The following is a 12,851-nucleotide window of genomic DNA, read 5'->3' as shown; positions in this document are numbered from 1 at the left end:
AAAATATAACATATAAGAAAAATATAACATATAAGGTGTCCTCATTTGTGTATTTTAAAGTCGTTTAAAAAAAATATATATAACATATAAGGTTTCCTCATTTTTGTAATTTAAAGTCATTTTAAAAAATTCAAAATATAACATATAAGAAAAAATCTAATTTTTTTTATTATATGGCTAATGTGATTGTTTAATTTTTTTAATAATATAAATTTAAACAAAAATGAAGAAGAATGCAAACATTGTTATCAAATCTTTATTATTCATAATCATTAATTGTCATATATATGTAAATCATATTAGGTAATTCCGTAGCTTTTATTTAAGGAAATAATACACACTTCCTATATTTTAGGTTAATATAATGTTCTCTAGTGTTATATAATTATGGAATAATATGACACCATTAGATTAAACTATACTTTATATTAGATGTTCTAAAAAATTTTGAAATAAAATTTAAAAAACATTTAAAGTGCCACCTAGGATTTGAAATTTTTTTAATTAATACAAAATTAAAGTTCAAATTTTTCAAATGCTTCTCAGTTAATATACGGAGGATATGGATAGAGGATATGGTTTAAATTCCACATGTTCTAATTAATTTCGAATATTTTAAACAGAAGTAACCAAGAATGTTCTCATAAATGACAAAAAAAAATGAACAGGATCTTGATGAGGATATAAATAGAAAAGGCAATGCTTGTGACTGTGAATCTAGTGCTGCTGACTTGTGGGACAGATATTTTTTTTGCGACTGTGATAAATTTTTAATGCATCACATGGCGTGGCACAAATGCTTAAATGTCTCCATTCAAACAATATTTTTTTAATGCGTGGCTGCATTTAATCCAAATAGTTTTCAATGCAATTATTGAGAGAAAAACTTATATTCGAAACAATAAATTACTTTGCTTGAGGAAGCTAAACAACAAAAATGTAGGTTTCCAAACATTCACTACAAAACAATGGTATTGATCATGACAACAAAATATATTGATATTACCCTCGTCTAATAGATATTCATTCTTTCTTTTTTCCAACGGTAGCTAACCTAATTTTAAGAAGACACCGATTCAGACTATTCCTCTACATTTTTACATGTTCGAAAGTATAATATAAGAGTTCTTCCATATACCATTTTGACGCACTTTCACTAGCAGAAAACAGGCATGAGGGCCTACGTAGGCTATTGCCAAGCACATGCTAAACTCAAATTGGATTATCAGGCCTGTAGTAGGCCCATTACGTTTATTGTGAAGCTCAGCTCCTAGGAAGCCTAATGGTTGGTTAGCCATGGGGGAGAGATAATTAGGAATACATGTTTCGATCCGGGAGAAGAGGGGTGCGTGTGAAGTCTCACATGGTGATGTCATGTGTGGATTTGTTTACACCTCGATCCTTTAGTTATGGCACCGTATAATTATATTGTGTAGTGCCGGATGTGTCTCTTTTCAATATACAATTAATGACAAAACTTGTGTTGATTATATGGATTGTTGTCGGTTTAGTATGAACCGTTATGATCAAATTGTGTAGCAGAATGTCTTCTTTTAATACACGACAAGAGGTGCGTCCGATAGAGTTTGGCATTGAGTTCGTCTTGGTTTCTTGATAATTAGGCTAATGGTTGTTTTCAGTTCTCTGTGGGATTCTGGAATCTCAGCCCTAACAATGGGTCTCCATGGAGGGCATCGGCGATAAGATTCAAGTATTGGTACGGTAAACTGATATTATCCTTTCCAATGTATATATACTATGTATTATGTATTTAAATGTTTTGTGAGACACATGAGTTTGTGATCTATTAAATATCAGTTGTTTTCATTATAATTTTAACGTCTTAACTACGTTTGCACTCATCTAAGAAAATATTATATGAAATAAATGAAATTACAAGTTAGATATTCATATTCATATCCATTTTTTTTATGGCTACGTTTATTCATTTACTAATAGCAAGTGAAAAAGTAGCAAATAGAAAAATGATCATTTAACCATGGAGTCCACATAGACAAACAACATAAAAAGGATGATAAACTGATTCTAATCTTGTAGTGCAGATACGGACACAGATGCAATTTGCTTCTTAAATATATAAAATTATGCATACAGAAGTACAAAATTATATAAAATTGAATACTGGTACGTAAAAAGTTTTTGTGGAATATAGGAGTTCAAAATATGAAATGAAAAAATGGATTCCACTTGTCGAAAGAGAAAATATATTATAATAAAGAAAAAACAATTGAAGAAATAAAGGTATACATATACTTGGTTAACAAAAAGAGTTAAAAAGAAGAAGAAATAAAGGTAAATATTGTCTGGTTATTCCTTTATTCCAATTTAAGAATCTTACCATGCCAAAAGAAGGACAAGTCTCATCCATCTCTCCTCATGTTGATTTTGCTTTTTGCTCTCCCATGAACAAAACATAAACTTTGGAGAAACTAACTAGTAAATCTTGCCACTGATAAAATTATATACGTTGGTTGATTTCTTTGTAAATCTAATACAGTAAATAATTCTGTCAAACTCTATTTGTATTTTTGTATCAATGGAGTAAGCAACCAAATAAAACATTTGAGCTTGTGATAACGATGAAAAATTACAATGTATATTATCCAAGGATGAGTTAGACCGTTATAGGGGTCATTTGATAATATGCTAGAACATGAGTGGAATATGGAATATATGTAAATAGAACAAAGCATCCAAGAAGGTTGCAATGTAAATCTACACATATATTTACATGGACAAAATTAAAGATAAAAGAGACCAAACATAAATATAGCCAAGTGCTTTTGTAAGATAACATTACTTCTTACTCTCTAGGTATAGATTCCATTATTCCACAATTCAAATCTTCAAAACGGGAGCCAATATTTTAGTTCACTTATTCCTCCACTGTTAGACTTTGCAATAACTTCTATTAACCTTTTTAGTTAGACCTTATTAAAAGTTTTCACGACGGCCTCCTCTACGCCAAACGCAATCCAACAAGTCATTGATCGTTCCATAAGAAATCAACTTGTGTGTTGTGTCTTACTCAGTAACGGGTCAGGGCTCTCATTTTCTCCTTGAATTTTACTTAGCTTGTATTTTTTCATCTTGTAATTTCTCATTTGTCTGATAATCTTTATCTTCCTTTTCGGTTTTAGATTCCTTTTGTTATTGGTAGAATATGTTATATCTCTTTTGAATGCTGTAAAATCTTAATATTAAAACCAAGAAAAAAAGAAGAAAATAACTCATAAGAAGTATATAGGGAACCTAGTAACAAGTAATTAATTTTATTTACCAGCATATGTATATTAAACAAAAAATACAATAAACTATAAAGTTCATCCTAAATAATAATTAAAACAAAGAAAAAGACAATAGAAGAAATTCAAATAACAGAAGAAACGAATTTTAAAATAAACATATAATGGACATACTTGAATCTCTAATTTTATATGGCACTATTGATGATTTTCATGCAATTTTCTTTGCTTTTTCTTCTTCTCTTTGGAATATAACAGCTTTTCTCATGCTTTTTATTACTTTGGTTTCTTTTTTTTCCCTCCCCTTTTTTAAATTCTTTTTATATCAAAATCCTCTTGAATATATAACAAACAAAAACACTTGATTTTTGGTGCTGTTTAAAACCCCTTCACCATGTAAAAATCATGCATTATATAACTTGGTTGTCCAAGATCGATAGATATGGAGATGCCATGAAGACTTAGATAATGACGACATGACCATCATGATAGATATTGATGGTAGCAACCTTTTGTGATGTGGGTCATGATCATCAGATTGGAAAAATGCACAATTACCCATGATGATCTTGATTGTCAGAAGAGCCAGGGGCTGGCCAAAACGTTGAGTACTTCAACCATTCTGCTTCTTGTTGGTTCCCCATTGATGATGATCCCTGCACCAATCAAAATTGTTTCTCAATATATACATACATACATATTATCAATAAATAAATATATAAGTAGGTGAGTGTCAGCATCCATATGTGAACTAAGTTCATCTCATTTGGTTTAGTTAGAAACAAATTGGATTAGTTTGACCGACTTAAACCAAACTGAACTAGTTCACTTTGATTTTCTTTCTAAACCAAATTAACCTGAACCGGAATCAGATCAATAAATATTAAACCAAGTCTACCAAGCTAGCATTTCACAACTAGCTAGGCATATAGTATGACTACTTGTTTTATAATGAATTACAGGCCTATATTTACGATTTGTAAATACTTGTATATGTAAATAAGGACATTCCATTATATAAGACGGATTTAAAAAAAGGGAATGCAGACATGCTGTCCCCCACAAGAACACAATGAAATCTACTAATGCATATTACCGAACTTGTTTCGCGAGGTACTACGCATGAAAAAAGACATTATAATATTTACATATATTCACATATGTATAAATATACCATCATTGCCTTCGTAATTAGTTTAAAATGTTCATTGCCTTCGTAATTAGTTTAAAATGTTTAAAAAGGAGAAGAAAAGAATCTGCAAATTTTCTATTGAGTAATTTATAGGTTACAAAAAAAGCAAACTATGACAAAAGCAAAAACGCCTCTCTTTCTTTTTCTTTTCTGGTTTTGTTTATTTTACTCTGTATTAACTCTTTCCAATTAAGTAAAGAATAAACTAAAAAAAAAAGAATATATGTAGTTTTAAGTATACTTCCTATGCAGTACTTAGAAAGAAATATAAATAAATGAAAAGATTTTTTTAATTCTCCATTTTTATTCAAATATGATATAGATTCTTCGACCAATTACTGTTTGTTAAAGATATTTATTATTTTAAATATTTGTTTTTCATCTTTACGGAACCTACATTTCAACCGAGAATGCAAGACTACTCTCAATACGAAAACATTTATTTACTATCGATTTTAGTCATTTATACTAAAGTTACAAAATTATATATCTAATATACTAATTAATATATATACATACACATATATATATGTATATACTTGTTTTGCTTTAAACTCATGATGGTAAAAAAAGAGGTGTTTCCTATGAAATTAAGAGTCAAAAAGGGATTAATTACTTACATCTTTTACATCATGATGAGTGGTAGAAGAAGTGCAGCCCATTATGAGTTCTTCCAGTCCAGAAGCTGACCTTGCTCCCATCTTCCCATCATTATGTTCTTCTTCTCCTTCTTGATGTTGTTGTTGGATCTTGTTCAGTCAAAAAGTAAAAGTCATTTCAGGAAAAATATTATTTGAAAAAATAAGAAAATTATCATAGAACATTAAAATTAATCATCTTGTCTCTTCATTACCAAATACCACATTTGTTTCCTACTTGTTTTTAGTTTGGCTGACACTAAAAAGTGACTTACCTTTTGTTGGCCTTTGGAAAATGGATAGTTAGTTAGACACGTCTTAAGAAGACTAAATCAAGCATACTTATATATTAATTAGACATTGCATTTTAATTTTCTTTTCTTGATCATTATCTTATATACATACTTTTATTTGTCATAATCGATTCTGGTAGAACCCAACTTGCGTGCTTATGTAGTCCCATCATTGTTAAGTCACATGCATGCAAGTATCTTCAAAACCTAACATGTGCAAGAACCGCTTTCTACTACTTAATAAAACATACACATAAACATGTGAGTGTGAAAGAACACAATAAAAACCTCCAAATAAGTAATTCTATTTATAATTAATTATCTTACTTTCACAATCCTTATAATAACTTGATAGGGGTATCACTCCTAAACCAGTAGTAATATAAAGTAATTTCATTTTGATTCTATAGTGATATTCCAGCTAACTTGGTAATTTTCATGAATCTGTAACTTTCACTTAAATCAATTAATTATTATGGAGGGTGTGAACACACATAAATAGTAAATATAAATGGAATTTTCTAAAATGTTAAAAAGAGAGATATAAAAGAATAGTTACCGTACCTGGTAATTTTCATTAGGGAGCAAGATTCTATGAACATGATAAGGATTATCGTCAAGGATATTAATGGAGGCATGGTGAAGCGACGTGGATGGAGAAATGATGGTTGATATTGGATGTGTACGCTGGCTTATGTTGAATGCATGATGCCGTTGTTGTTGCTGATGATGATGTTGAGGATGGTGATGATCATGAGCCCCATGATTTGATGTTGCTGAGGATGATGCATGATGATGATGACGAAAACGATGTTGTTCTGCCATAACATCTTCACATGTAGCTTGCCCAGTCTGAGGAGTTTCCCTCCTCGCCATCTGAAAATTATTTAGAGTTAATTGCTAACAATAATAACTGGTACATCAGCTGGACCGGTCTTAGAATCATTCCATTGTTTATTCGGACCGTTGCAGACTTGCAGTTTAAACATTGTTTTCTGATTTTATCACGTCGGGTAAAACTTTAGGTCACATTGTTAGTTAAAATTTGATTTTCACTAACCAGTCATTATTATTACGGGTAAAATGATTTTCTTTTAAACATTTTTGTAAATACATAATATTAAGTCCTTTTGTAAATATTATAATAACTAATTTGAAGAGTACTGTTTCCTTGCAATGCAAGCAAATAGTAACCCTAACATATTCTTAAAACATTAACTTTTCCTTTCCTTAATCGCATTAATAGTGATTAAAATTGAATTCAAAATAAAATACTAAACACATGGAATAAAACGAAGATTCTCTATACGGAACTTTTAAAAAATTACATTATACTCCCTCCGTTTTTTTATTTAAGTCGTTTTAGAGGAATTTTTATGTTTCAAATTATATGACGTTTTTGGTTTTCTACGTAAAATTTATTAACATTTAATGTTATATGACCAATGATAATATATCTTCTATTTTATTATTGATTGATTTGTGATTAGGTAAATAATTAATGATGTTTTTGTTTAGAAAATATAAAAAATTAATGATTTCTTCTAAAACGACTTATATTAAAAAACGGAGTAAGTAATGTTTACCAATTTAGTTTTTAATATACTTCTTGTTGATATTAGATTCACTTTTTATTGTATGTATCATATTTAATATTATTTTATCAAACGAAAAATTCTAATGAAATAAAACAAAATTCGGTGCATACCTCATCGAAGCTCTTCATAAAAGGAACAAAGCTAAGTTGATCCATTGCATAACTCGGGAGACCAGGCGGAACTGCCGTAGCGGCAGCCGGTACAGCCATAACGCCACCTACTTCATCAGATTGGTTTGGATGATTGACATTCAGAATCTCTCTAGACGAAGAACAACTCCCACCACTAGTATTTCCACTATCTCTCCTCATATGATACTCTCCGCCGCCTCCACCGCTATTCACTTCACCGCCTCCACCGCCTATAGCGTTCAAGCTTGACGTAGACGACCAATTACATTGCCTAGGTTGAGTCTGATAAAAGATCTTAGACACAACAAGCTCTCCTTCTTTCTCTTCCTCATGTGTCCCCAGATGATATTGATGCATTACCCAATTGGTTTTCTCCGGTTTCCGATTCTTACCAAAATTGGTATACAAAACCAATATCTTCTTACAACCTTTTTGCTTACCGTTTACCATAACCGGTCTTGTCTTACCGGTCTTATGCCACCTCGTCTCACCGGAGCTACCGCTTCCTTGCGTATTATTGTCACATTCCGTTTGAATCTTCCTTCTCTTTCTTGTTCCCGTCGTATACGCCTTTGATGGTCTATGAAAGAAGTGTCTGCTTAAACCATCTCTAGTCACTCCTACCAAAAATTTAAAATTTAAAATATCTTTTGTTAGTTTATATGTTTCTTGTGTGACCCAAATTAAAAGGATTCAAACTTTGGTATGACCCAACTCTCTGTATAGTCGTATCAAACAATCATATATATTACAATAAAAGGAAATTAATATGGAATGCATGGGGAAAATATGAAGTATTTATAGATGTATGTGTGATCAAAATATAGAAGGTTAAAACATTGGTGAGTCCCAACAAAGAAACTAAAAAGTATTCAAAATTTGATGACCCAATGTTGTATTAAAGAACATATATTATTATAGCGTGCTTTACCAAAAAAAAAAATTAAAGAAGTTTATGTATGGAGTACTGCATGGAGGTGTTTATGTACCGGGAAGTTTCTCGGGGTGAGTGTAGCAAATGCCGTCTTCTCCTTCAATGGTGGGGATGAATTCGTCAATGAGAGGGTGAGATTTAATGTCTTTAACTAAGACTTTTGCCTCTAAATGTTCCATCAATTCCTGATCTGTTGGGTCAAATTTCACTCCTGCGGGTAAACCAACCCAATCCTGCTATCAAGAATAAAAGAGAAAACTTAATTTAGAATAAAGAAAAAGACCAAGAGAGTATTTATACTATATACATATAAAGACTCGTATATAGACGCTTTAAATTTGGATTTTGAATTTCTGTAAGCAAGAGAATACAACAGCGAGCATCATTCTTGATGCTCTTCATTTGATTCTTTTCCTTTTTCTCTTAAAAAATATTAACAAGTGAGAAAGGAAGGTAGAAACAATTTATTTTTTAAGTTAATTAAAATAAAATAAAAGAAAAAAGGAATATTACTTACTGGTTTCCCCTCGAGCTTGTGGCCGCAGCTGGGACACTTCTTGGATCCACAAAGTTGATGTTCTTCGATCTTTGCATCTATTATATCGGAACCCGTCACCGAACCAGCATGATTACTCTTGCTCATCCTAATCCCTAGTTCCTTTGACAAACTTTCTCTTATGCGTATGTGTGTAGGTGAAGAGATAATAACAAAGCTCTTCTGATCATTTCCGAGAGTTAAAAGAATATATAGAGAAAGAGAGAGACAGGATTTGAATAAAACCCTCTTTTATTATGGAGAATAAACCACTGATTTTGAGGAGACAAGACAAAAGAGGGTTTTTCTTGAAAACCTAAACCGACACAGGAACAAGACAAAGTAAGAATTTATGTGGAATTAACCCTCAAATTATGCTAAAAGGAACAAACTTGGTCGAGCAGAATAAGATCTGCAAACCATGAAAGAGAGAGAGAAAGATAGCAAACAGTAGAGAGAGGGTTAAGAAACGAAGAAGGAGATGGGGAGAAGAAGAAGTATGAGAGCTGGGATGTGAAGGGTATAAATTAATAAAAACATACGAGCGATTTTTTAGGGAATTAATATATTAATATTTTGTATATATAAATGTGTGTTTTATCTCAAACTTTAACTGAAGAAGTAAGCGAGAAAAAGGAAAAGGTGGCTCTGAAACCCATTCACTGACCCACCTTTTATTTCGCCTTTGCTGGTTTAAGAAGCCGATATGAGTCTTTGAAGCGGTTCTTGTTATATCTACAAAAGCATACACTTCAAAACTATAATTACTTATGTTTATGTAAATAATGTGTACGTGTCTGTAAATGTGAGTGTACACACTGCATATTCCTATAAATCTAAATTTTGCGACTTTTATTGTATTGTGATATGGATTAATTATTATTTTCATTCAAAAAAAAAGATATGGATTTATTATAAAAGTTATCAAAATTATTATGTCATCTTTATGATTAATTGTGAGTTTTATGTTCGGAAAGAAATGTGAGATTCACCACTGTTAACTTAACCCTTATATTGTCTGTGTGTGTGTGGCAGTGTCTATGTTGTGTATGTGTGTGTATACTCTATATGTTAATAAATAAGTTAAGTAAATTAAGTACATGGATTATGTACTAGAAAATCTTATATTAATTTTATATGGTTTATACATATAAAATACCATTTGTTGGCAACTATAATCACTTCACTCTACGTTTTTTAGCATTACTGCACCCTACGTTCCGTCCCAATATCCACCTTCTAAATCTATATTAACTTCTAGTTAACGAAATAATGTTGTAGTTTTGAATTTGCGGAAGGTTAAGAACAAAAGAGAATTAATAAACAAAGAAGAAGAAGAAGAAGAAGAAGAAGAAGAAGAAGAAGAAGAAGAAGAAGAAGAAGAAGAAGAAGAAGAAGAAGAAGAAGAAGAAGAAGAAGAAGAAGAAGAAGAAGAAGAAGAAGAAGAAGAAGAAGAAGAAGAAGAAGAAGAAGAAGAAGAAGAAGAAGAAGAAGAAGAAGAAGAAGAAGAAGAAGAAGAAGAAGAAGAAGAAGAAGAAGAAGAAGAAGAAGAAGAAGAAGAAGAAGAAGAAGAAGAAGAAGAAGAAGAAGAAGAAGAAGAAGAAGAAGAAGAAGAAGAAGAAGAAGAAGAAGAAGAAGAAGAAGAAGAAGAAGAAGAAGAAGAAGAAGAAGAAGAAGAAGAAGAAGAAGAAGAAGAAGAAGAAGAAGAAGAAGAAGAAGAAGAAGAAGAAGAAGAAGAAGAAGAAGAAGAAGAAGAAGAAGAAGAAGAAGAAGAAGAAGAAGAAGAAGAAGAAGAAGAAGAAGAAGAAGAAGAGATGTTTATCAAATAAAAAGAAAAGAAGGACGACGAAAAAAAAGACGAGAAGAGGAAGATAGGTCACATGGGCATCGAGCTGGAGGAAGTGATCATTATTTTTTTGTTATTCAAATTTGGTTTTATTTTATTTTATTTCAATTTCTGCAGAGATAAAGGAATTAATAGATTGCTTGATAAGTAAGGCAATTTGAGCAGTGTACCCATCATATGGACCACAACATCCCTTAATTTTCTTATTATATTCGCGTTGTAGTTTAATTTGATTTGTTTTATATTATTATATGGTGTCCTTGTAGTTCCGTTTACGTTAGCATGAATTACGAAATCATGGCAATTATTCTTCTTACATATGTTTCAAATCAGACAATAATTTCCTTTTCCTAAAAAATCTTTAATGAAGTATAACCCTGAAAATATTACGCTTATTAGTTTAAACTTTAAAGCAGTGCCTGTTCCTTTTCTAGTTTTCTTGATGAAAGAAGTATTTGTTCTTGAAACATATTTATTGTACGCGTTCTCTAACATACCATTTCATAATACTCTAGATGAATTATGAATATATGTTATTTTTTTCTTCATTGATCTCAAGTACCTTGACTGTAATGATTATAAAGTTCTTCGCATAATCAATCTTCTATGGTTTTTCATCAATTTTTAATATATATATATACGGTCAAAGCTAACGAAGAAACCAAGCGAATAAATAGGATACAATACAAGGGTAAAAGAAACGTGTACCGTACCCTGAAACTTTGCGAAGAAGCTTCATGCTGAGATCATAAACGTAAGATAGAATACAAAAAAAAGTTTCTGTCCGTAACGAAAATATAATTATATAAACGAACAACGGAATTTTATGAATAAACGAAAATCATTCGTCGCAGAAAAGTTATTACCGTTCTTGAGTTCCTGTGACGCTGTATTTTACAACCGGCCGACTGTTGGTCTAGAAAGTGTCATGTCAATAACCTGAGACGGCTCTTTATGATGTATGAATTAAGATTAATGTAGGCTCCACAAACGATATATCTGAATTGGATTGTAGTTTTAGATCTTCAAACTCGTCGACATTTTGTCTTTTACAACTATGTTTCTAAAAATTTAAATTGCGAAACATTCTAGAGCCGTTGGACGTTACTATCCAAACGTAAATTTTGATATACCCAACCTGGTGACTGGTGAGACGATATTATTATCAATGTATATTATATTTTGTTGGTTGATCCAATATAATGTGTAAGAAATTTAGGTTAGTAATTTTAATGTGACAGAAATATTCCCATCTATTTTTCTTTTTTAATTAGCGGGATCAAAATGAAGGGTTGAAATAAACATATAATGGTTATATATTAATTCGAATATATAAGCAGGACAGCAAAATCTAGCTTATTTATAATAAAACTAAATCTAGTATAGATTAAGCTAAAAGCATTTCGATTTCTCAAGGATTGTAACTTTATCGTTAAGAGATTTGAGTTAAGAATACACAAAAGGTCATCTCAATCCCAACGGCAAAACACCACCAAAGGAAAAAGAGGAAAAAATCCTATATGTGTATACAGAATACACATATAGTTATGTTATATATATTGTTAACTAAAGATTTTTTTAGAAAATGTTGGGAGTCAAAGAATGAAATCATGGAGGGGCCAAAGATGTGTCCTGAATAAAACATATAGATGCAAATGATTGCCTTTTTGTCTGGATTATCATATATTTTGTCATAATTTGTATTTTATGTAATTGTCTATAACTTTTTAGACTAAATTTAAAACTTACAGAAGTTTTACCTTCGTTTTTATCCCATTTCGGATCATGAAGTTATAAATCATCAGTTCTAACTTTTTGGATGCTAAATGAAGATTTAAACATAAAAACAATTTAGGTTATGATTTTTTTTTGCAAACACATCGAAAATCGTAGAACACTGATGTGATGTATTATTTTTAAAAAAATTATCAGCATTAATAAAAATAGAAAATGCAACCAAATAAATGAGTCAAAAAACTAGAAAATAAAAATGAAAAACAAGAGACAATATTTCTCGACGTAATCTTTTATTTATTTCAAGTTTCTTTTGTTTTAAAATGAGTATGATTAGAGGTATAACACGCATGAGAGAGGATAACTTACAGAAGATATATGGTATGAAAAAAAAGAAAAAAGATATATGGTATGGCATTGGATGAAGATTGGTTCTTGGCTTATACATACAAATATTAGTGTCCACAGGACCAAATATCCGGAAGATATATGGATCTTACTCGAACCCGACCCGAATATCCGAAGTCGCAGCCCTAGTATTATTTAGCTGAAGTTTAAATTTAGAGGAATACTACACCTTAAAAATGAGAAGTTTTGCTCGATCTTCTGGATTCGTACGTTCTTTGAGAAGGGTTCCGGCTCAATTAGTTGTACTTTTTCAGGTTGAATTGGATAACAACAACA

The 12,851-nt window shown here is 30.9% G+C and overlaps 1 protein-coding gene across 2 annotated transcripts; it reads right to left on the bottom strand.

The window, feature by feature from the left end:
* Positions 1-3,441: 3,441 nt before the first annotated feature.
* Positions 3,442-9,073, bottom strand: LOC106302193. Of its 2 annotated transcripts, none has more exons than XM_013738730.1 (6): positions 8,570-9,073; positions 8,108-8,288; positions 7,098-7,738; positions 5,954-6,265; positions 5,079-5,207; positions 3,442-3,922 (listed from the first exon to the last, which is right to left on the bottom strand). In XM_013738730.1, the coding sequence occupies exons 1-6, from the start codon at positions 8,693-8,695 to the stop codon at positions 3,821-3,823; spliced, it is 1,491 nt and encodes a 496-aa protein (XP_013594184.1). In that variant the 5' UTR covers positions 8,696-9,073; the 3' UTR covers positions 3,442-3,820. The 2 variants fall into 2 exon arrangements, with proteins under 2 accessions (XP_013594184.1, XP_013594185.1); XM_013738731.1 differs by having other exon boundaries at positions 8,108-8,285.
* Between the last annotated feature and the right edge of the window lie 3,778 nt (positions 9,074-12,851).

This window comes from Brassica oleracea, chromosome C7 (genome assembly GCF_000695525.1).
Source record: "Brassica oleracea var. oleracea cultivar TO1000 chromosome C7, BOL, whole genome shotgun sequence".
Taxonomy (NCBI): Eukaryota; Viridiplantae; Streptophyta; class Magnoliopsida; order Brassicales; family Brassicaceae; genus Brassica; species Brassica oleracea.
This window is presented reverse-complemented; position numbering and strand designations above follow the sequence as displayed.

Excerpts from the sequence above, each read along its gene's own strand:
- LOC106302193 (XM_013738730.1), bottom strand. The coding sequence starts at position 8,695 with ATGAGCAAGAGTAATCATGCTGGTTCGGTGACGGGTTCCGATATAATA. Across the intron at positions 8,289-8,569 it reads ACAAGCTCGAGGGGAAACCA|CAGGATTGGGTTGGTTTACC; the intron begins GTAAGTAATATT and ends TATTCTTGATAG. Across the intron at positions 5,208-5,953 it reads TCCCTAATGAAAATTACCAG|ATCCAACAACAACATCAAGA; the intron begins GTACGGTAACTA and ends TGACTGAACAAG.